General features: G+C 43.8%; 1 protein-coding gene across 1 annotated transcript in view; it reads right to left on the bottom strand.

Annotated features, from left to right (window-relative positions):
• FBN2 (fibrillin 2) overlaps positions 1-25,009 on the bottom strand; it is a 268,195-nt gene that overhangs the window by 68,587 nt on the left and 174,599 nt on the right. The window contains exons 35-41 of the mRNA XM_054032264.1: positions 24,539-24,661; positions 19,944-20,066; positions 15,955-16,116; positions 14,719-14,787; positions 13,913-14,038; positions 11,057-11,182; positions 9,222-9,374 (exon numbers count right to left, since the gene is read on the bottom strand). Of these exons, the coding sequence (XP_053888239.1) occupies positions 9,222-9,374; positions 11,057-11,182; positions 13,913-14,038; positions 14,719-14,787; positions 15,955-16,116; positions 19,944-20,066; positions 24,539-24,661 (882 nt within the window). The remainder of the gene's footprint in view (positions 1-9,221; positions 9,375-11,056; positions 11,183-13,912; positions 14,039-14,718; positions 14,788-15,954; positions 16,117-19,943; positions 20,067-24,538; positions 24,662-25,009) is intronic.

Genomic DNA, 25,009 nt, shown 5'->3' with positions numbered 1-25,009 from the left:
TCGCGATGGAGGGGGAGGGTGATTGGATCGGCTATGGAAAGTTCCAGCAGGGACGTGAACCAATGCTGGCGTGGCCAGGCCGGGGCGATAAGTATGATCGTCGCCCTGTCCCTGCGGGTCTTGAAGAGAACCTTGTGTATGAGTGGGAACGGAGGGAAGGCATATCTCAGGCTCCCTCCCCATGGGATCATGAAAGCATCTGCTAATGATCCCCGGCTGAGGTTCTGGAACGAGCAGAACTGAGGGCATTGGCTGTTGTCCCTGGTGGCGAATAGATCCACCCGGGGAAAGCCCCACCTCCGGAAGATCGAATGCAGGACGTCTCGCCTCAACGTCCATTCGTGCATTCGGTAGGATCGGCTGAGGCGGTCTGCTAAGCCGTTTTGAATCCCCGGAAGATACGTCGCGATGAGGTGTATCGCATGGGCTATACAGAAGTTCCATAATTGGAGTGCCTCGTGACAGAGGGGAGAAGACCGGGACCCGCCCTGCTTGTTTATATAGAACATGGCGGTAGTGTTGTCCGTCAGGACTGCCACGCTGTGACCTTTTAAGGTGGCGCGGAAGGTCTGACAGGCGAGGCGAACCGCTCTTAGCTCCTTCAGATTGATGTGAAGCAGCTTGTCTTCTCTGGACCACAGCCCTTGGGTCCGCAGTTCCCCCAGGTGCGCCCCCCAACCCAGGTCCGATGCATCTGTTACCAACATCAGAGTGGGCTGTGGGGCAGCGAAGGGGTTCCCTTCGCATACCTGTTGGCGATTGAGCCACCAGCGTAGCGAGCCGAGCACCTGGTTTGGGATGGTGACTGCTTGATCCAATGGGTCTCTGTTGGGGCGATGCGTGTGGGCGAACCACAACTGTAAAGGCCGGAGCCTCAGGCGGGCATGTCTGACCACGTGTGTGCAAGCTGCCATATGCCCCAGAAGCTGCATGCAACACCTTGCCGTTGTCGTGGGGAACTTTTGGACCGAGCTTACGGCTCTGTGAATTGACATGAACCGTGCCTCTGGTAGGCTCGCTTGTGTGGTTACCGAGTCCAGGGTTGCACCTATGAAGTCCAGCCTCTGTGTGGGGACTAACGTGGACTTGGGCACATTGACCCGGAGGCCGAGCTTGTCGAACGTCTGCAAGGCCAGCGTCACGTGAGATCGGACCTCGGCCTCCGACCTGCCCGCGAGTAGCCAATCGTCCAGGTACGGAAACACACGCATCCTTCTCTTTCGAAGGAAGGCTGCTACCACGGACATGCATTTCGTGAACACTCGTGGTGCTGACGCCAGGCCAAAGGGCAGGACCGTAAATTGGAAATGGCGCTGGTCAACAATGAAGCGCAGGAATCGCCTGTGAGCCGGATTGATTGCGATGTGAAAATAGGCATCTTTCATATCGAGGGCAGCATACCAATCCCCCGGATCCAGGGATGGGATAATAGTTCCCAGGGAGACCATACGGAAGCGAGCTTTGATCAGAAACTTGTTTAGATCGCGCAGGTCCAAAATAGGACGGAGGCCTCCTTTTGCCTTGGGGATCAGGAAGTATCTGGAGTAGAATCCTTTTCCCCTCAGGTCTGTTGGGACCTCTTCTACTGCTCCAGCAGCGAGAAGGTTCTGAACCTCCTGCGTGAGAAGTTGCTCGTGAGAAGGGTCCCTGAAGAGGGATGGGGAAGGGGGATGGCAGGGAGGAGGCGAGGAAAACTGGAGGGTATAGCCCGCCTTCACTGTGCGCAGGACCCATTGGTCCGATGTTATGCGCGACCATGCCCGGTAGAAATGGGACAGGCGGTCTTTGAAAAACAGAGGAGGATCCGGTATGGAATATGGTACGTTGTCCTCGGGCGTAGCTTCAAAAGCCTGGTTTATTCCCTGGCTGTGGCTTGCCCTGGCCGTGACTCTGGCCCTGGTTAGGCGTATTGTTACGTCTCCGCCTGTTATCCCTGCCTCGATGGCGGTACGGCTCGTGTCGGGGGCGAGGGTGGTATTGCCTTTGCGGCGGCTGGGGTTTCAAGGGCTTACGCTGCGTTACCGGAGTGTGCATACCCAACGACTTAAGGGTCGCTCGTGAGTCCTTAAGGCTATGTAGCCTGGCGTCCGTCTGGTCGGAAAACAAGCCCGAACCTTCAAACGGGAGGTCCTGCAGCGTGGTCTGCACCTCTGGCGGGAGACCTGAAGCCTGCAACCATGCCCAACGCCTCATCATGACTCCCGACGCAATTGTTCTAGCCGCAGCGTCGGCTGTGTGGAAGCAGAGAAAAGAACTGACAGAAGGGAACTGTAATGCATGACGTTTGTTAGCAAAAGTCAGGCTAACTGTAACCCTGATAACGCGAGATTTGTAGAAGCGAGGATTGTGTGAGGCGGGTGAGAAAGGACTGTGTGAGAAGTTATGATGACCTCAGCATAGATAAAGTGTAGAAGACCTTGTGTAGATAAGGAATAGAAAATAATTGTATGTTGGCAAGAGTCAAAACAACTGAGGAAATGAGATATCAAGATGGCCTATATATAAACAAAAATGCTGCTGTCCCTCATTATTTTTGTAATGAAAGGTATAAATGCTTGCTGTAATTAGTTACCGGGGAGAGACCTGTTTACCTCTCTCCCTCTGCACATGTGAGAGTTAATAAAACATCTGACTTGCTATACCTAAACAAATAGTGAGAACTCATTTTTTCTCCGACAGCTGAGTCTAGTGCGGCCTGCAATGAGGTCTTGGCCACTGCCATTCCCTCATCCACCAGGGCCGTGAACTCCTGATGCACTTCAGGTGGGAGGGAGTCCTTAAACTTGGCAACTGATGCCCAAGAGCTAAAATTGTGCCTGCTTAGAATCGCCTGCTGATTGGCGATCCTCAGTTGAAGGCCCCCAGATGAATAGACTTTCCTCCCGAATAAGTCCAATCTCTTAGCTTCCTTGCCCTTGGGGGCAGGAGCTTGCTGGCCATGCCGCTCCTTTTCGTTGACCGCCGAGACCACCAGCGAACAGGGGGACGGATGTAGAAAGAGGAAGTCAAACCCTCTAGATGGGGCGAAGTATTTCCTCTCCACGCCTTTTGCAGTTGGCGTACTGGAGGCCGGTGTTTGCCACACCGTCTTATAGTTGGACTGTACTGTCCGTATAATCGGGAGAGCGACTCTGGAGGGGCCCTCTGGGCTCAGGATATCGACCATGGGGTCGTCCTGCTCTACAGTCTCCTCCGCTTGCAAGCCCAGATTGAGGGCTACCTGGCGAAGCAGGTCTTGGTGTGCCCGATGGTCAATCGGGGGAGGGCCGGACACCAGTGTGCCCGCTACCGCCTCGTCTGGCGAGGAGGAAGAGGTCGGGGCCTTCTGCCCATCCTCATTGTCCTGCAATCCGGCATCAGCCAATTGTTCCTCTGCGGCCTGACCCGCAGCGTGGGATTGGGACGGCACCGTACTCGGTGCCGAGTCCACTCCTTCCCGCTCCGGTGGTCTAGAGACCGTTGCCTCCCTATACGATGGCGGACGGTGCCGCGGGGAGCGGGATCGGTACCCGGATGGCCCGGATCTCGAGGCCCTCGATGGGGGCCCTTGCTGGTGGTAGGCCCAGGGTGTCCAGAATGGCCATTGGCTCGGTTGGCCCCATTGGGACTGACCGTAGTCCCTGCTGGCCTGTGACCTATGGGCATACCCGCCGTACCGGTCTGAGTCAGTCCCCGAGACCACGGACGGTGACCTGGAAGGCCACGGTGGAGCCGTAGGATGGTGCCGGTCCCGTTTTGGGGAGTAGCGCCTCCGCGACCAGGACCTGCAATAGCACCTCGCCGACCTGGACCTGGAACGGTACCGGTGATCGCGGGACCGGGAACGGCTACGACTGGTCGGCCTTGGGTAACGAACCGCCGACGCTTCGCGGTGCCGACTCGTGCTCGGTTGCTGAGTCGGTGCCGACCGCTTGTTGAAGCCCGACTGCTGCGGTGCTTCCTGCGCCGAGGGCAACCGGGAATCCACCGAGGCGGAGCTCGACCGGGACCGGTTCCTGGAGCGGTGCCGAGACGGTGACCGTGATGGGCGCACCATCGCCGGCTTGCCTCTGCACGGCAGCATCGGCGGGGCGCCCTCAGCGCGTGCCGGGGCCTCAACGGACAAAGCAATGAGGTCCTTAGCTGCCTCAAACGTGTCCGGAGTGGAGGGCTGTTCCACGAGCTCCTCCAGCCCTTCATCCTCGCTCGACGCGCCCATCCCGGGGCTCGACGGGCCTTTCGGCGCCGGAGCCACTACCGGGGTCCATGTTGGGGCCATATCGGCCTTAGGGGCACTCGAGGTCTTTACCGGTGCCGCCCTCTTGTGCGGGGAGCGTCCTCGGGCCTTAGGTTGGCCCTTCGCTTTCACCGGCGAAGACGATCGGCGTCGTGTATTTCCCCGCTGGGTCGGTGCCGCGGGCTTCGGGTGACCCGCCGGCGCCGGTTCCCACACCGATGCCGGGGCACTCCGCACGGAGGAAGACGGTGCCGTAGAAGTGGAGGGCTGTAATGCCGTCTCCATGAGCAGCTGCTTAAGGCGAAAGTCCCTCTCTTTTTTAGTTCTGGGCTTAAAGGCCTTGCAGATCTTGTAGCACTCTTTCTGGTGAGCCTCCCCCAGGCAACGGAGACACGAAGCGTGGGGGTCGCTCAATGGCATAGGCCTGCGGCACGTGGCACAAGCCTTGAAGCCTTGGGTGTGTGGCATACCCCGCCGCCCAGGGCCGGTGCCGGGGCTGAACAAACAACTCCGGCAGGAACTTTAAGTACCCTAATAAGCTGTTAACTACTGGCTCAACACTACTACAAACTAACTGATAACTGCTAGATAACACTAATGACTATTGCTTTTAGTGGAATCATTTAGTGCAGGGTGTGACAGCAAACCTCCTCTGTTAGTAAAATATTTCTTAGTAAACTTCTGAGTCAATAAGACTTTACCAGCACAGCAATGTTCATAAGAAAATCTTCACAATACATGGTGAACTTTTAAAAGGGAAAAATGGACCCATTTTGATCAACATGTGTAGTTTCGCGTAACAAGAAACATCTCTCCCTACGTCGAATCTGTAAAACACTGACTATTGGCAGCTTCGTGCATCTTGCAGTGAAATAGGGGAGCTGGGACAAAATAACTTTTTGTATGAATACTTACCACCGAATACTGCCCTGGGATGTGAACGTACAGTTGCTATTCATTTCATGATGTATTTAAAGGCAGAATTTGAGACAATGTTGAAAAGTTACTAAGCTTTTCTTTCAGTCATTACATCAGCATTAAAACAAAGTGAAAACTGATTTATAGTTTCTGGTGTTAAGTTTCCATACTACTAACATTATGAGAAAATAAGGCACAATTTCCAGCAGTTAAGGCTAATTAACCATTAGTACAACCTTCCATGGGATGTGGTGGATTCTCCATCACTTGGGAGTCATTAAATCAAGAAGAAATATGTTTCAAAAAGACAAAGGGTTAAATTTGCAAAAGCACCTAAGTGATGTAAGCGTCTAAGTCTCATTTACGCTCTGAGAAGCCTTAGTACTATTGACTCTCAGTCATGTCAATGCTTTTCAAATTTTTACCCATGTTCCAGTTCAACCACAAGTTTTTGGGCTTCATGCAGAAGTCACTGTGTGATATTCAATGACCTGTGCTATACAGGAAGCCTAACAGTGGTCCTCTTGTGACCTTAAAATCTATCAATTATTTTCACTTTCAGATAATTGGTCATCAGCAAAACATTTAGAAAAGCCAATTTCTTCTGAAAACTTTGGGACAAATCAAGGCTCCTCTAGGGGCAGCCATGTTAGCTCCTTTTGTAGTCTTAATTTGGCCCTAAGCTTTCAGTTGAAATTAGCTTTTCTAAATGTTTTGCTGGTGACCCGCTATCTGAAAGTGAAAACAATTAATAGATTGTTAGGGGATCTCTGGATGCATTGTGTGTGCACAGGGCAAGAGCAGGCATAATGCAGGAAAAAATAATATGTGATTGGCTAGTTAAAGACTGTTTCACAATGCATATGCAAAGGCAAAAAATGCCTTAATTTTGGCATTTTCTAACTTCTGATTGCTTGATTTTGCAACCTTAACATTTTTAAATTTAGATTTTTGTATGTAATTTTCAAATACCATATCCTGTACTTATTACTACATTACATTTCATAAAGACAGTAAGATCCGAGAGTTAACAGTAACTAATCCCTCATGATTTACTTATACCTCAAATGATGAACCAACCAGTCAGATACAATTTGGTCATAAATGAGAAGTGGCAGAGAGGGTAAAAACTTACAAGAGCATTTATTTTTGAAGGTTGGGGGCCTGTCTAATGTTAATAGATGTGATTCACATTCATGTGCAACATTAAACTAAATAATCTTTGTTACCCAAATACACGAGACAGTGAGACTATTTGTCAAACAAACATAAAAAACAAAAGTTATTCAGAAAGAGAGGATGTAAAGGCTAAGTTCATTGAGATGAACAATATAGCTCGCATCAAAGCATAACACCTCTTTTAATGAGCTACTGGGCTGAAGCCAGCAATCTGGTTACGGTCAATGCACCATAACCTCTGCTTCTGTGATGTGCAGCCTACACCCAGATTTCAGAACATACTCATTATCTCATAATAACTGTAGCTATTCAACCATTTACAATTGGAATTTGTGTTTGATACCCCGCACACAAACCCCTTCCTTAGTGGAATTAGAGACTCAGAAATGTCTCTAACTGCAGCAAAAACATCTAAAGGAGAAAAGCCAACCAGGCAAAGTCCTGAAACAGAGATATTTTAATTCTGTAACTATTTGCAGAATTGCTGAGGCAGAGAGGTTTTAAAGAGCATTTAAGAACAGCTACAGAGACACTTTCTTATTCAATGTTGTCACACAGCCATAAATACTCTCTGTAGGAGATCCTGACACTGTGATACTATATTTTTATCATGATTTTGTTATTGCAGCTCAAGATCATGACGAAAGCATCACTATACTACGTTAGGATATTCCACCATAAATATGTTGTGGCTTTCTGCGACTGCAACATAGTATTTCATCTCTCACACTTGCTTTCATTTCACACATTTAGTTGCTAGAAGAAGAGTACGTATCTTCACTCTTCATACTCCTGCTACTGAAAGGAAGGAAGGAAAGTGTTTCTCCTTTCAGTCCCTTTTTGCTCCTTCCTGGCTGCCTGTAGGACAGGGTGTCTCCAAGCGGTTCTGATCCATTTGGATATCATTCTGTCCTCTGCCACGTGGTAGACAAGGGAGAGCAAAAGGACCACTTCAGTTATATGGACTCCACTAAAGATGCATCCAGCACTACAACTGCAGGTTGAGTATCACTGATTTAGGGGCAAAACCAGTAACATAATAAAAAGCATCTTTTGCTATACAAGTGATTATTTTTATCCTAGTACATTATGAGACCTCTGCTTGATTGCTGAATGTCAGCATTTATTTATGAATTCCATGAATTACTATAGGTTTGATGATTTTCCTGCTGGTGTTGTAATCCAGGAAGTTGTTCCTTCCTCATTTTGAGCTTCAGAAAAAAGTGGGATGCAAAAAACATTCAATTGCACTTTTCCTGAAATCCCATACATTGGGATGAAAAAGGTATTCTGGTGGGGGTTTATCATGTTGACAAATGCACTATGGTCTTTCTATTTGATTACTAATTTTGCAGGGTGCTGAGAAAATAATATCAGATAATACACAGAGCAGACAGATGACCAAGGCCCCTTCTTCATGCACATTAGAGATAGGTTATGCAGCTACCAGATTTATGTGGTAAGGCTCTGCATAGCAGAGAGCCCTCCACCCTACTCTCTTCCATTCACAGACATCTCACTGTTCAGTTTGTCACCACAAGCTGGCTCTAAGAGCCTCCCCTTCCAAGGGGAACATGCAACAGCAGCTGACAGAGTTTACAGACTATAAGATCTGGGATGGTGGGTGAGTGTCTGAGAAGTGGGTTGCACTCAACAAACCATTAAAATGAAAACCAAGTAGGTGGAGGAGCTTGCATTATGGCATTCCTAAGCTCTGCCAGAGCTGAGCCTATGCTCTGGTGGCGATAGGAATACCACAGAGCTGGTACACTTCCAGCTGCAGAGTCTCTAATTTAGACAGGAGAGGAGACAGCATGCCTCAGCCCCACGGCAAACTTGCCCTGCCACTATTTTGACAGTCTACAAGAGAGTGTCCCTCACTTGTGGACCTTAGCAGTTCCATAGCTGGAGAAGGTGCCAGTCTTGCTGAGGTCTGCTACTCCATTGGAGTAGGGACTCTGCTCTTGTAGCACCTCTTCCAAAAATCATTGTATTGTCTGCATCTTAGGCCACCTCAGTCACTGCCTGACCATCTCTCTCTTCCAAGCCTTCTGGGTGCTAATTTATGCATCAGCTTTACAAGTGAGAATTCTGCAGCTATCTACATGGCAGCGTAAATGCATGGAGAAAGGGCACTGCCCATGACATGCCTTTTGGCATGCATCTTGTGGCTTTTTATATTATAATTTGTTATACACACATATTTTAATTTCAATTATAATTAGATTTATGTCTGTAAAATACCTACACGAGGCTGTAAGTGCTTTGGCAATTATTAAGAATACAATTCATCCAAAAATTAACAAATCCACAGCACTGTACTCCATTCTACATAAAACAAAAACTTGTGTGGTCCCTATAGCCCCCGGGCCAGATTCACTCTGCCAGTGATGGGGGATGCAATCAACATCTTCCTGCTCCCTTGGGGACAACTCACCCAAGGACGGTCAGATACTGGTGTTGCTGCCTGCCCTCACTCCCACTTGCTGCCAACAGGAACATCTTTAATTCCTGTCATGTGCTCTCTAGGCACCTCTCTGGAAGAGGCTTCAGCCAGGTGAATGGAGTTGTCATATCACCCAGCTGTCTTGGCCACATCCACCACTGCTCAATATTTGGGCAACACTGACTGCCTTTAGGTCAGAGGGGAGGTTGCAGCTGCTTTGTGCCAACACCATTACTGTACCATGTCAGACTTTCAACCATGGGGATCATGATGGCAGATGCCTGAACTCAGACTAGCCCATGAAGATTATGCACTGTTGGTGGCAGCTAACATGAATAGCATCACTCTGCATTCCCTTTGGACAATGGCATAATCTTGACTGAAACTCACACTAACTGATACAGAGAGGGAGCTAAGATGATGTGGAAGTTAATGTAACAGGATTGTTAGGGGAAGTCTTACCTGTTCCTGGGGTTGGACATGGCTCACAAGGCTTGTTCCAGGCTTTGCCAACATTGTACGTGCAGCAGCACATCCTCTTGGTCACGTTGAAGGGCAGTTCATTCTCACAGGAGGTTCCATTGTAGCTTCTATAGCAAAAGCTCTTTCTCATATCTACATGAGAAAACACTCAGAGTTACAAGGTAACTGCAACAGGGAGGCTATCCTCTTAAGGGCTGGAGGACTGGGGCCAGCCAGCCCTGATTACAGAATGAGGTACACCTAGATTGAATCAGGCAATTCCTTATAAAGGGCAGCAGGTGACTGCAATGAAGGGAGAAGTTCAGGAATCTGTGGCAGTCTCTCCAGGAGTAAGGAAAGGCTCCTTCAGGGAAGACCCAAAACTAAGGGAGTTGCCTCAGGCAGGGAGGCTTGGGAGGAGTAAGAGAAACCTTGTCTTGGGTGGGTTTATGAATTGACTTGGTTTGGGATTTTGAGTTTTAGTTTGTTTATATTTATTTGGAATATGTAATCCGATCAAGCCAAGCCACAGCGTTCTTATCAATGAGGTTCAAGGCATGAAGACCTCCCGGAAATTGAGTCATTGTGCAGTCCTCAACTATTTGGTGTCATGGTTTGTGGCTGTCCACATTGACATAGTGGACTGTATCTAAAACGCCACTGAAATTCTGCTGCAGCACAAATTCCATATCTGGTACGAAGCTGGTTCAGAAGGCTCCATTGCCTTCATGGTAAATCAAACCTAGGTTGACAGTGGGTGGGGTCCAAGAGAAGATAATTATTTGTCACTTTCTCTGCAAACCATGAAGCTTGCTACACAGCCTCTACAGTAAATTTATATATATACACACACACACATCCCTCTACCCCGATATAACGCTGTCCTCAAGAGCCAAAAAATCGTACCGCATTATATCGAACTTGCTTTGATCTGCCGGAGTGCACAGCCCCACCCCCCAGAGCACTGCTTTACCGCGTTATATCCAAATTCGTGTTATATCGGTTCGCATTATATATATATAAAAAATAAACCCAGTCCCCAAGGAGGGGTATTTTTGACCAAGAAAAAACCTGGGAGAAGTTTTTTTTTGAACATTCCAAAAGGGGAAAATAAGGCAGGCTGCCTTTGGGCAGAAGCAGCTGGCACATTGTAGTAACCAACAAAGTAGTTCGGCCGAAAGTCAAATCCTTTCAACTACTGATCTAGCCACTGTGATTCATGAATTCTGACTCAGAGTGACCTTGAGACTGCAAGCAGCATACATTTAAAAAAAACAAAACCAAAAACAAAACAAAAAACTTTTTCTATAGATTAAATCACCTTAATTAAACTATACTTTGTCTCCCTATTACTTTAGCTGAGTGTATTTGTTCAAGCTGATACAGTTCTGTCTCCATTCGGTCACGGATGTCTTACAAGAGAGAAAAATTTCAAAGAAACTAAAAAAAAAAAAGTAGATGTTCTTAAGACCCATTTCCTAGCAGACTCACCAACTGGAAGTCAAATATACACACGAAAAATTATGTGTGAAAATGAAAAGCTCTGACTTCTGTTAGAGAATAGAACACACGTAGTCATTTCATATTACTCTTTCATGGCTATCTGATGTGGCAGTTTTGCAATAAAGGTTAGAAAAGGTGATACTGTCTCAAGAGCTTTTAAGCATTGCAGTTGCAATCATTTAAGTTTAATGTTCTGATAAGGTACTTAAAAGAAGCTATACACTTCTAAGATTTCAAAGTCAGCCTTGTTGCAGGGAAGACTTTAAGCAGCCAGATGAGGTCCAAAACAGCTCTGATCAATACAGCATGTCAGGTAAACAAGTTTTACATACCCATGCAATTGTGTCCTCCATTCACCTGCATGTATTCAGGGGGACAGATGCAGGTGTAGTTCCCCAGAGTGTTGTAGCAGGTCCCAGGGCCACAGACACCAGGATGTGCAACACACTCATCAATATCTAGAGAGAACAAATGAAAAAGTACAGTTCACAAAGAGACAAGAGGAACTATCCCAAATAAATAATTATAAGAAATAAGTACATATTAAACTACCCCAACATAGCAAAGAAGAAATATTTACAAAACACAGGGTGCATTGCTCAGCTTTGATTTAAACAGGGTTTTGTGGCAGCAGCTGAAATGTATTATTGTTCTCCTGTATGGTTGATTTCCTCCAATCCCTGAAGCAAAAGACAGCACTTGTCAAGAATTCAAGATTTGCTGAGGCTGAGTCACTTCCTGTTCCATCTACTCCATCAATGATGTGAACCTTAGTATTTCATTTGCCTGCCACTTCCAGAGGCATTTCAGTACCATTTTTTCCATCCCACTCCTCATGTAAGCAATTAACTCCCTACTGTGACCAACCAACCCATGACCCTCTCTTCATTCAAATCCCTCCTTGAGATTCACTTCTACCATGCTGCCTAAAAGGAGAAAGTCAATATCTATTCAAAACACATTTTAGTAATGCACATGCATATGCTGAATAACCATATAATCTTGTTGCTGTGACCCTTGTTCTTCCTCACCCCATCGTTTTCCCTATTGTGTGTTACCCTCCATTATCACATTACAGCTACATTGATATTGTAACCTCAAAGGTATGGGCCTTATCTTTCTTTGTGGTGTGTAACCAGCATAGCATACTCCATAGCTACATCTGAAACAAGAGCTTCCACTACAAACTCAATTTTGCCCTCTCTCTTCACCTAAAGGCAGTGAATATAGGAATGTTGGCCTCAGAATTGGTAGGCTGGTCAGAAGTTGCAGTAGCATTTTTCCTAACAAATTTGAAATGATTTGAAGAAGCGGTAACTAATTTATGACATCCTAAAACAGAGATCATGACAGTTAAAAATCCTTATAACTTTTTTGAAACTTGGTAGCAAACAATCTGCCCAAAAACAAAGATGGGGAGAAATAAAACGTAGTTTACTGAATTTACCTAGCTGAGATCTACTACAAAAGAACAAAGTTTAGTTACTTAAAACTCTCATTTGCCAACTTATTAACATTTAAATATACTAACATCAGAATTGCTCCAATGAGTTTAAAGTATGCCAGCAAATGATTGCGGAGACCCAAGCACTGATTTCAAAACAACAGTAAGTCTCTGTCCCTTTTCCATGCAAAGACAGACCTCAAAATGTAAGCCAATCCTGAGGGAAAATGTTTCTAATACAATTCAAGTTAATCAGACAAATTGTACATAAAGTAAGATACATTTTAAAAGGTTGTCACCAGCTAAACTATTCTTCTAAAATATATTTATTTCCACCAGCGCCAGGCTTGAGATAGAAAGTGGGAGACAATTAAAAGTTTACTGGATTCATATACTCCAGGGAAGAATGTTCCTTGCTATGCTGCCCTCACAAGCCCCAGCTAGCCCACTATTTCCACACCCCACCACCTCCCATTGTTGACTATCTAAAAAGTGCTCACTTCCTACAGTCCTTGGGAAGGACATTGGAGATGCAAGTGTGGGGTGTGGGAGAAGGAGACTGGAGGGACATTGAAGCAGCAGAGCAGAGGGCAATGTAGAAGGGGGACATGAAGGGTGCTGGCAGAGTGGGGAACAGTGAAAGAAAATGAAGGGGAGCATAGGACTAGATTAACACGGGATTATGTGGCAGCCGAGGGGGGGGCAATAAGGCAATAGAAGAACTATTGATATTTCACCCTTCCTATAGACTTAAGAATGTAGTCTGGAGCCCGTTTCTAAGTCTCAATGCCCACCAGCACCTTGAAAACATTGGGACACATGCTGAAGACATCCCATCCCCTTGCAAGCCTTAGACATCTTGTTAAGGCCCTAAAAACTCTCTCAACCTCAGGGTTCCTTCTTAGGCTCACCACACTTGATAAGCATAAATAGGCTTTAATCTGCCTCACAAATCTAAATATCTTAGTTGGGTGAGGAATAACAATCCTGTTTAGACTTGTCAGAATGAATGGGATTCCTAGTATTTGCAGAGGTAGGAGGGGGATTTGGAATGAGGGGGGTAACTACAAAAAGTCACCATGGAGGTGTAGGGCCTGAGATAAGCCACATAAGGCTTCTGGAGGTGAAGTAGGCCAAGAGTTTCTTAAGGTCTAGAGAGGCTGATGGGGCCTGACAAGCTCCCTACACAGCTTGCATGGCTGGGGTTAGGGGAACCTACAATATGCCTCTAAGATTTGTCTAGGTTTGATGCACTAACTCAGAAGGAGTCTTACTCTTGTACACCTCCTAACATCTGCAGGAAAGGGGTAATGGATCTAAGGATGAAGAGGAGCAAGGGAGCATCATACAGGGTCTAGATGGGGTAGCAGCAGGCTCTGAGGTGTTTCCAGTGCTTAGATCAACCCTAGCATGAACCCCCCCAAACATTCCAACTTGACAGAAAAACAATGAGGAAACATCACAAGGTGAAGCTTGTGAAGTTGCACACACATTTTCCTTGTTAGTATCAGTACCACAAACATTGCATGTTCGTATTTACAAACAAGAGAGACAATATATTAGGGAATCATAATAGCTAAGAAGATTACCCTTACACTCTGTAGGGAAAATGAATCTGTAATTGACTACTCTCTATGTATGAAATATTCTGCATCAGGAGAAAACAAACTCTGAAAGACCAAAATATTTTCAAACATGCAAACAAGTGTGTATTGGTGTGGGACAAGGTACTGCAGAATTTCACCTTCACAGATCCGTGTTTCTTCACTGAGGTAGTAGCCTTGTGGACATTCACACTGGAAGCTGCCAAAAGTATTGATGCAGTTTCCACCTTGACAGAGCCCTGGTAACTCCTGGCATTCATCGATATCTGCAAAGAGAGAAAAGGCCATATGCTTACTCTGAAGTGTAAAGAAACAAGAGATCTTAACCATTCCATTGGAATGTTACGTGCTAGTAACTGTTAATCTTCACTGGGTTTTTTCCCTTCTAAATCTGCACTTTATTATCAAAGGGAAGAGGGTTTGTGATTATCCCACGTATTCTATAGCACATTTTCAGCAAGATGAACGTAAGGAGTTCAGCTTCCATGATCGTTTATGGGAGTTTGGTATCTAACGCTTCATTCCTGTATGCTGACAGTGCATGGGAAATTCACTGGGACCAGGCTTTCACTCTATGATAGATGTTTGCAGCAACATTAACCTTTCACTGATTAAACCATAATTTTTGTAGGTCATCTCATGCTTTGGGGGGCAAATGTTGAAGGCCTGTTCAATAAATGAGGTGGACAAAATATATGTAAATCTGTTTCACCTATAAAACACCATATTTACTTACTCAAATGGGTTTTGAGTATCCTTATTGAGTAACTGCTCGCACAAACATCAGTTTGAACTTGCCACTCTAGTATTATTGATGTTAATAAGTGGTTTTCCGATGCAATGAATGTGAACACTTCGTCAATGATCCTCCTATTGTGCAAACTTTTGAAAATGTCACCTTTTGTAAAGTAGCAACCATAACAGCCATTATTCAGGATGAACTCACCTTCTAAGATGATAGTGATGGGATTTGGTCTGAATCCCTCACCCCCTGGACACAGAGTATTATATTCCGCTAGGGGGGAAAAAAGGCTATTACATATTTGTAGAATAAAACACTGGTATTAAGGAATTTTTTTTATATAATTTATAATTTCATTGGTATTTTAATGCCATTATTATTTCTTATTTGTATTACAGTAGCACCAAGAAGCCCCAGTCAAAGATCTGGATCCCATTGTGCTACGCGCTGTACAAACATAATGCACAAACATGGTCCCTGCCCCTTGTCGCTTAACTTTTTTTAACCTAACAGTACCCTGAACTGCAACGACATACACTACAAATAGTCACTGGACTAATCACAGTGCATAAAGTCAAGAAAGTGCATAGACTTTGCAGGATAGAAGCCTAAGATAACACTGGTAACCATGCACATATGAAGCCTTAACCTGTAAGCTCCTGTAAGGCAGGGACTGTGTCTTCTTTGCATAATGCCTAGTATAAAGTGGCTCCCATCTTAACTAGGGCCTAGAAATTATTACTTCTGTACAATAGAGATGAGTATTTGTTAAAATTAGATTGTACAGTATTATAACTTAATAAATAATAAAACAATAATGCTTCGTACTTACATTGCACTATTCATACCTAAAAACTTGAGTGCTTTCAAAGGTAAGTATCATTGGGCAAAATTACTGAGGCACTTTTGAAAATTTTATCCAGTGATGCTCACTTTCATAAAGCACTTGGCGTTTTCTCGATAAGAAGCATGATGTTAAGCACCAACCATTATTACTTGTATTCCTCACCTGCAAAAATGCAGTTAATGGATACAATTTTAAGAGCACCTATGCGTGAAAGTTACTTAGGCATGTTTGAAAATTTTATCCATTATTCCTATTTTTGCAAGGGAAAATGAGGCACAGAAAAGTGAAATGATTTGCCAAAGGTCACCCAGTGAGGGCTTGATTTTGGTCCCATTGACTTCACTGGTGCAGGAACAGGCACTGAGGCAGAGCTGGGAACAAAACTCAGGTCTCTTGATTCTGAGGTCCGTGGCCTATGCATCACCTTTGAGAATAAGATGGAGAGCTTCTTCAACAATAAGACCATTAGAGAATAAGCTTATGAAGTAATTTGCCAGATATTTTCATAGTCTGTTTATGGTCATACACTAAATGATTATAAGTACATTTTCATATTTGCACCTTTTGTAAGAAAATTTTTAAAAAATGCTTACTGCTGTTTACAGGGGGACAAGTCTCACAGGGGATCCCCCAGGCCTTCCCCAAAGAGCAGCAGCATGAGGAGCGACTGACTCCGACGCCAATTTCAGTGTTGCAGGATAGGCTCCCATCCCCTCGGGGTCCATATTTCAGGTAACAATTGCCAACACGATTATCTACATGTAAAACACATTCAACTATAGTTGCACTTTCCGGCCTAGATGAAGGAACGATCAGACAATCATATTAATACTTGCTACTAGTGGATGGCAGGCCCAGGCTACAGTAGCCTTCTGAGTTACTGGTAAGGTAAAAAAGCTAATGCACATTAATATTCAGGGGTATCAAGAGAAATGACACGGTGAGGGTCAACAAAGCTTCTTCTTCTTAAAGTATTTAGGTGTTTGCATGTCTTCAAAGTTCACAACATATACCGGTATAACACTTTTACTATTCCCAGTATTTTAATATGGGGAATGGAAAATTTCTTACCATAGTTTTCTTTTTATTAGTAACTCCTCCCCCTTATGCTCCATGAAAGGCAATGATTCTTCCCTGTGGAATTCAGAGGAGGGCCAGTGTTGCTCCTGGGGGCGGGAATACAGGACACAACCTCAAGCCACCAGAAGAGTGCTTCAAACTCTTTAGAAACTCTTCAACAATTGGTTATTGGCAGTAAGACAATAATCTGAAACTGCATTAATTAACTTTAAGGGAATTTTGTGTATTAGTAGTATTCCTTTAGACTTTTAAAAAAAATTGTTACAAACTATAGCTTGGCCGTTAAAATAACTAGGGTTGGTAGAATGAGGAAAGAAACTTTTAACAGAAAGAAAATTATGGTAAGGAATTTTCCATTCTCCTGCATAGATTCTCCCCTCATTCTTCACTAAGGAGAAATAGCAACTAGTGAATCAGAGTAGGGAAGGAACTGGCCCATGAAGCACTTTACCACTAAAGGATTACTCTACAGAGAAATAGAAACCCACTTTGTAGAAGTTGGTAAATGCATTGTATGAGGATCACAATGCTGCTCTGCAATTTTTCTCTGATAAGGCCGAGACTCTTCCTCTTTATGTTACCACTAGAGACCTTGCAGATGGAGTCTTGATTGTCTCATGGAACAGTTTCCCAGATATCTAAATAAATGAATGAATTTTCTGGTTGAGAACTGTCTAGATACCAAAACTGTATCAATCACTCTAACAGACAATTCCTGTTGAATTATGCTTCATTTTCATTAGCGCTTAAAATTTCAATCAGAGATGGTCTCAGCATCTCAGGATGAAGAATGGGCCCATTTCAATTGGTCTAATCTTTTCTCCAGGTGATTTGGCTGGCATTATCAAGTCCAAAAATTAGTGTGGATCTAGCAGGATGACCAAGGTTCTTTCTTTTCTTATTTTTGGTTTCAGATTACCCTTCACATGAACTGCCTTGCAAAACACAAAATTCTTCTCTGTCAAAGACATTATTTCCATTGCTTCTGAGAAGGACTTTGAATTCTGGTTTATCCCTGGTTTTTGTTCATACACATCAATGGTGGTGCCGTTGAAGAGAACTGGAAAGTGGTATCCTTTGAGGAAATGTGTGGACATTTTCAGCTCAAACTGTGCATTCAAGATGGATGATGCTTTCCTTTTCTTGGTGAGGTCCCATAACTCCTGTTATTTGTCTTCCAGTTACACTCCCCATCCTGTAAGGCTTTCTTCCACAGTGTGTATATATAAGAGTTCAGAATATAAATTGGGTTAGGTTTCAGCATGTCCTCTGGACTCATCTGCCTGTGATGACTTGGGTTGATTTTCTACTATCTACGGGCATACAGATAACTTCTGTGTAGCCACTGAGACTGGGAGCATTGCTCTCAGATGGTCTATGGGATCTTTTGGGGAAAAAAAGCCCTTCTGAAAGGTGAACAATGTCTTCTTCTGATGAGATCAGGACTGCACTGATTTTTACTATCTGCACTAGTTCCCACAGTTTATGAAAATTCTACAGTATATGTTTTATTTAACATGGTAGTTTTAGCCAGCAGTTCCCACTCAGATCCTATGATGTCCTCAAAGATCAAGCGCATGGGAAATGCTGTATCCAACTTTATTTGGAGAGGAAGATATTTTCCCTTAGTTTTGAAAACTCCTTCCTCTTTTTGGTCTGTTTATGAGTATTATCTTGCAGGTTATAGTATTACAGTACTTAGGTAGAGAAAGCTCTCCTGAGTGTCCACCTTTAGAGTTCATGGTATGAATCATATAGTTCATCCTCCAGGAGAAGAGCTGCTGGAGAAGGAAAATGAGGAAGGATGATAATGATTATTTTATATTATTAGCGAATTTCTAATGAACTATTGCTTCTCCACCCCAAAGGGCTGTATTTGTTTTAAAAAGTGCTTCCTGCAGTAGCACACTAATCTAAATTTTATCCATGGAAAAGGATTTCTCACTTATCCTTCTGTAATCCTATACGGGTGCAGCTGCATAGGAAATTGAGTTCTTACTTCTGACTTCTGGTTTGGGTACAAACTCTGGATGAATCCTGGAGCTCTTGCTCAAGTTCCCCATGCCAGAACTGTGGTTCCAACTCAAGGACCCATGTTCTGGCAGATTGAGGGTCAGCTGGCAACAGGCAGGGCAGGACTCACACTCAGAAACTTCTGAAAAGCTGCCCAAGAGAAGCCTCTGGCTGAGGGAGGCCTGAGGGATCCTAGAAGAAATGTTCTGCACCAGAGGACCCAGAAAATTAGATTCTCAGTGCTCCAGTGAGTCCTCAGCTTATGAGCTGGAAAGGGGAACTAGACACTGAAATGTGATTTCAATGGCTCAAAAAATGAATAAAAATTGAGTCTGGGATTTTCAAAAGAATCTTGTGGAGTCAGGCACCCAAATCTGACTGAAATTCAAAGGGAGTTGGGTACCTAACTTCCTTAGGTACCTTTGAAAATTGCAGCCTGAAATTGTAAAATAAATTGGTTGGGATAAGCTGAGCTGCCAACTTGTTCTGCTGCTGGTGGCCTGAGGTGTAGAGTGGGGCTTGGTCCTGGAACCTTGAGCAATGACAGTTAGCCCCTTTGAATTCTACAGGGAAAAGTAGAACGAGGGAAGAGCTGAGCAGCAGAATCCATTCTGACAGAACTTCACATTTCTTTAACAAAAGTTTTAATCAGGTTTTATTTATTTGACTTAGACCAATAGCAATCATAATATTTTTTTAAATTACTACAGATATAAATGCTTAAAAAAAAAAAAAAAAAAAAAAAAACCCACGACATCCCCAGAAAGCAAAGTGAAGAGGCCTTTGGTGCCATTTCCAATTTGAAAGGTTAAATGATTTACCCAAGTTCACTCAATAAGTCTGTGACACCATTACTGGAAGTCAAGCAATTTAGGTGCTAGTGTAAGTATTGTAATCACAAGACTATCTTTCTATATCATGTTGCAAAGGGACAAGTAAACATAAGCTTACTTTAAGCCAGAGTACACCAGAGGGAATTACACAAACACTGCATTGAAGTGTATCTTTCACAGGTTGGTTTCAATCCAAATGGCTACTTCATGGAGTTCTAATTCAGATACAGGTTTAACCACATCAGTGAGCCAAGTCTAGAAAATCTACTTCAGAGGAAGTGTACATCAGCCCCATGAGAACTCTTAGATTTAAAACTCAATTACTAAAATAAGAAACATGGGTCCATCCAGAAAATGGAATCAATAATGCAAATAACAAACACTCTGGTATATACAGAAAATATATTTTAAGAAAATGGACAATGTTTATAGTATTTAAAACTGATAAATCTATATTTAGGAGCATGGTTTGATATCTAACATGACAGTAACAGATTCATATTTTCTGGACCAAAATCTGCACTCATTGATTTTGAACAGGATGCAAAACAAGGCAAAATTTGGCCCTCTATCTTTAGAAATGATCTAGTATCAGTACAAGAGGCCTCTGGATCCACTTCTATGGGTCATACTTATTTGAAATAGTTTTCACTTACCCACACAACCTACTCCAGTTGGGTTCAGCTGGAAATCTGGTGGGCAGTTACACTCATACCTCCCAGGCGTATTCACACAGAGACCATTAACACAGTTAATGGGATCAGCACACTCATCAATATCTAAAATGGGAAAGCTACATTTGTAATCTGTTGATTTAATGGAGGAACGATGTGGGGAACGATGTGAGGGTATGATTCAAATGAGAGAGAGAAAGATAAACCTTTTATTTTTAGCTGAAGTTGAAGCAATTACAGTTCATGAAACACTCAGGAACAATTTCTACAGTTGCACATTTAATAGAAACATTACTTTTGTCCAGTTCTTAATTTAACCAAAATACCATATAGCCCTACATAGTAGAGCCCTGCCTGGGACTGTTTTTCTATCCTGTTTCCCCCGCTTCCATAGACTCATAGACTTTAAGGTCAGAAGGGACCATTATGATCATCTAGTCTGACCTCCCGCATGATGCAGGCCACAAAGTCGTCCCAACCCCTTTCCCTCGACTCTGCTGTTGAAGTCCCCAAATCCTTTGGTTTAGAGACTTCAAGTAGCAGAGAATCCTCCAGCTAGTGACCCCTGCCCCATGCTGCGGAGGAAGGCAAAAAACCTCCAGTGCTTCTGCCAATCTACCCTGGAGGAAAATTCCTTCCCGACCCCAAATATGGCGATCAGTAGAACCCCGAGCATGTAGGCAAGATTCTCCAGCCAGACCCTCATTGGCCATTGATACTATTTACCAGCGATGGCACGCTGTTCATTTGACTAAAATTATGTTATCCCATTAAACCATTCCCTTCATAAACTTATCTAGCTTAATCTAATTCCACACTGTTTCTTACATTTTTATCCCTCTCCCACCTGCAAAACCTTAGACCCCACAAGATAGAGAGATTCCCCGAGGCCACTAAACAAAAAACAAAAGTGGTCAGTTAATATACAAATAAAATTCAGACAATTTTTACAACTAAAAGAATAAAACAAATCTTGCTTAAACCATGTAAAAATACTTTAACTCCTTATAATAGACATCAAATCTCGTTCAAAACCTCACATAAATTTAAGTATTAAAAGTTTAAAAGTGTTTTCCTGCAATTACTGCAGTCTGGGTTTTTTTTTGCCCACTTAATCACATCTGCAACAAAATACTTTTTACCCACTCCTGCTATTATGGACCCGCGGGATCTGCTATATAGCAGGGCTCTGCTATATAGCACTTTGTCCAATTGGGGAAACAATGCATAGTACCAATTTCTGCCGGAGGACATAATACAGCTTTAATTAAACAGGAGACTTGGTTAACTGGAGACTGGATAAACTAGGTTATATGATTTCTAGTACTCAGTAAATAAGGCAATGCTGGAAGTCCGAAAGTGTTTGGAAAAAATTGCAATGTTGTAAACTAGTTCTTTCTAATTATAGATCTCATTAAAATATTACTCTGCATATTAGTAGCATGTCTGAGAAATCCATGTAAGGAGTATATCACAGTTGTATGATCGGCAAACAATAATAATTGAGGCAATTCAAGAAAATGAAACATCAAATAAAATGAATGAGATGGGGCCCACTCTTACTTGAAGTATCTAAGCTGCATAACATGTGACAATGTGTGAATTATACTGCTATAACGGAATGATTGTGTCTGCCATGCACAATGGAGGGCCTTCTATATCGGACATTGCTGCTGTCTGCACCCTGCATCGCCCCCCACCCTCTTTTATTTAAAGAGTGAGTTTAAAAAAAATCTCCTTTTTATTATAAAACTTTGATTCTGTACCACTTCCAATATGAGTACAGTTTGGTCCAGACTTCTAAAAATAAATTGTAGACGCTTTACCCATTCTCAGTTTTGTGAAGGATTTCATGTTGCTCCTCCACACTTACAACTGCTCTTCCAATGCATCAAGGAACTTTCTTGTCTTCCTTCAAATCGCTCCTTAAAACTCACTTTTTTTGTTTAGGATTTCATCACTGATCTCTTCAGAATCTGCTCCCACTCTTACAATGCAAACACTTTAAGTATTAGGGTATCTGTCTAAACTGGAATAGACGAGCCTCATGGACCATGTTTAATTCTATGTCTGCAAAGCACCATGTACATTTATAGAATGATGCTCCATACATATTAATGAATAGTGAACATTTAAAAAAAAGTTAACTTCCTTAGTGCACATTTGTCCACATCCGGCACTTATCAAACAGAGAACAAGTATTAGATTGAAAGAAGGATTGCTGAAACAACTCAGCCAGGATTGAGGCCCATTACCAGAGATATTTTTTGAATGTTTATAATAAATCCAGCTAGTATCTTAATTAAATTGTATATGAATACTTAAGAACTACCATATTCATTCTCTTTTGTTCTTATTTAAAATGCACACGCACACACACATATAGGAATGTTTACACATACATGCTCACAAAAACATTCTGTTTGGAGGCGTAGGTAGGTTGAAGGAAAGGGTGACTAAGTCTGGAATATAGATGAAAACATAGGAAAAAACATTTTTTGGGGGGGGGGTACTTGTTTTCTTAAATATTATTCTTTGAGCTTGAATCTTTTAATTGTACAGAGTTAAAAAGAGTTTAAAATGTATCCATTTAGTCATCAACTGATTTTACCATGCAGAAAGGACAATGGAAAAATAGATGAATTGGTACAGTAACTCCTTGCTTAACGTTGTAGTTATGTTCCTGAAAAATGCGACATTAAGCGAAACGATGTTAAGCAAATACAATTTCCCCATAAGGATGAATGTAAATAGGCGGGGTTAGGTTCCAGGGAAATTTTTTTCACCAGACAAAAAGCTCTCTCTCTCTCTCTCTCTCTCTATATATATATATATACTGTGACAAAGTTCCGAGCCTGTATTGGTGGGTCCCGCGCTTCTGGGAGGATTCAGAAACTCGATAAGGCCCCAATGTGACTTCCCTTTCTCAGTGTAGTGGCAAGAGTCACAGCCTATTGAGTATCAGGGGGTAGCCATGTTAGTCTGGATCTGTAAAAAGCGATAAAGAGTCCTATGGCACCTTACAGACTAACGTATTGGAACACAAGCTTTTGTGGGTGAATATCCACTTCATCAGATGCATGTAGTGAATCAGCCTATTGAGTTACTTTCATCACCGGCCAGTATGGGAGTTGGGAAGGAGGAATACCCCACAGTTTCTGTTGCTCTGTAGAGCTCAGTAGGCGCAGTTCGGCCTCCTGCCTGGACCGACTCCTGCTTCCCTTCTCCAGGGGATCTCCGTAGAGTATTGGGGTGGGGGGGATCCCGGGCCTGCCCTCTACTCTGAGTTCCAGCCCAGGGACCCTAATGGTAACAGCTATTGTTGGCTTTCCCTTCACCACTGACGCTGCTTTGATTCCTTGGGCCACTTCCCCTGTGGTCCCCTTTTCCTAGCTTCAGCCTTATCTCTGGATTCAGGAATGCTTCCTCTCCTCCAGCTCCTTTCACCTCGGCTCCCCAGAGGGCACTGGAAGGAGTGCTTTTAAACAGTATAAGTGGGACCTTGTTTGGTTCCAGCTGTCTCCATTAGCCTAACGGCTTTAATTGGTTAATTGGCATCCGGTGTTAATTGGCCTGGAGTAGCCTTTGTTTGGCTATCCAGGGAACAGGGACCTGCTCATTCTGAAGGCTGATATATCTGCCTTCCACCACTCTCTTATATTCTTCTGGTCTGAATCTGTCACAATACACACAGTATAAGTTTTAAACAAACAATTTAATACTGTACAAAGCAATGATGATTGTGAAGCTTGGTTGAGGTGGTGAAGTCAGACAGTGGAAGAGGGTGGGATATTTCCCAGGGAATGCCTTAATGCTAAATGATGAACTAGCATTCGGCTGAGCCCTCAAGTGTTAACACATTGTTGTTAATGTAGCCTCACACTACAAGGCAGCACGAATGGAGGGAGGGGAGACAGCATGGCAGACAGAGACAGAGACACACACCCTGTGTGAAAGAGAGAGACACGCATTGCCCCTTTAAGTACGCTGACAACACTCTAAGTACATTGCCTTTTTAAGTAGATCAGGAAGTTGCGACAGCAGCTGCGGCCAGCAAGCTCCCTCCGTCCTGACCCTGTCATGTGTCCCCCCTGCTCTATGGGTGGGGTAAGCGGGGGGCAGGAGCAGGAGAGAGGGGGACACCCTGACATCAGCCCCCCGCTTCCCCTCCTGCACAGCAAGCAGGAGGCTCCCAGGACCAGCTCCAAGGCAGAGGGCAGGAGCAGTACAGGACAGTGGGGGGGAGGGACAGCTGAACTGCGGACAATTGATAGTCTGCTGGGCGGCTGCCGCACAGGGAATTTAGGGGAGCTGATGGGGGGGGGGGCTGCCGGTCCATCCTGGTTCCAAGCCCCCACCAGCTGGCTGCAACAGGCTGCTCTTCCTGCAAGCAGTGGACAAAGCAGGCGGCTACTAAACAACATTATAAGGGAGCATTGTGCAACTTTAAACGAGCATGTTCTCTAATTGATCAGCAATGTAACAACATTAACCGGGATGACTTTAAGTGAGGAGTTACTGGACATTAAACTCCTCTTTGAAAGACCTGCCACATTTCTGTATAGAATTGGATATACCTGTACAGTTTCCTCCAGTTCTATCCAGTTCATAGCCGTCATCGCAGATACAGTGAAACATGCCTGGTAAGTTATTGCAGGTTCCAAAAACACAAATGTTCTGGAAGGTGCATTCATCAATATCTGAAGGAATAGAGGAAGAGCAATTAGTTACAGCTCATCATAATAGCACCCACTATCTTAAGAACAACTAAAAACACTCAAAAGAACACATAAAACACTAATAGAATTTCTGGAAAATCAGATGCACTGCTTGTATACTTTAGAAGTTAAACATAGGAATTTTTGAGGAGTAGTTTTAAAGACACCACATCACTTATTCCTGTCATATTTTCAGATATAAAGAGAACGTTCAGTATTTCTATTTGCCAAGAAAAGTTATGCTATCAGGAATTAATCCCCCGGATTCCAAATGGAAAAAAAAAGATTTTAAAATCAAAATACTATTAAATGACTTTTTAGAAATATACA

Source organism: Malaclemys terrapin, chromosome 6 (assembly GCF_027887155.1).
Source record: "Malaclemys terrapin pileata isolate rMalTer1 chromosome 6, rMalTer1.hap1, whole genome shotgun sequence".
Classification (NCBI taxonomy): domain Eukaryota; kingdom Metazoa; phylum Chordata; order Testudines; family Emydidae; genus Malaclemys; species Malaclemys terrapin.
Note: the sequence above shows the minus strand (reverse complement) of the source record. Positions and strands in the feature narration are given on the sequence as shown.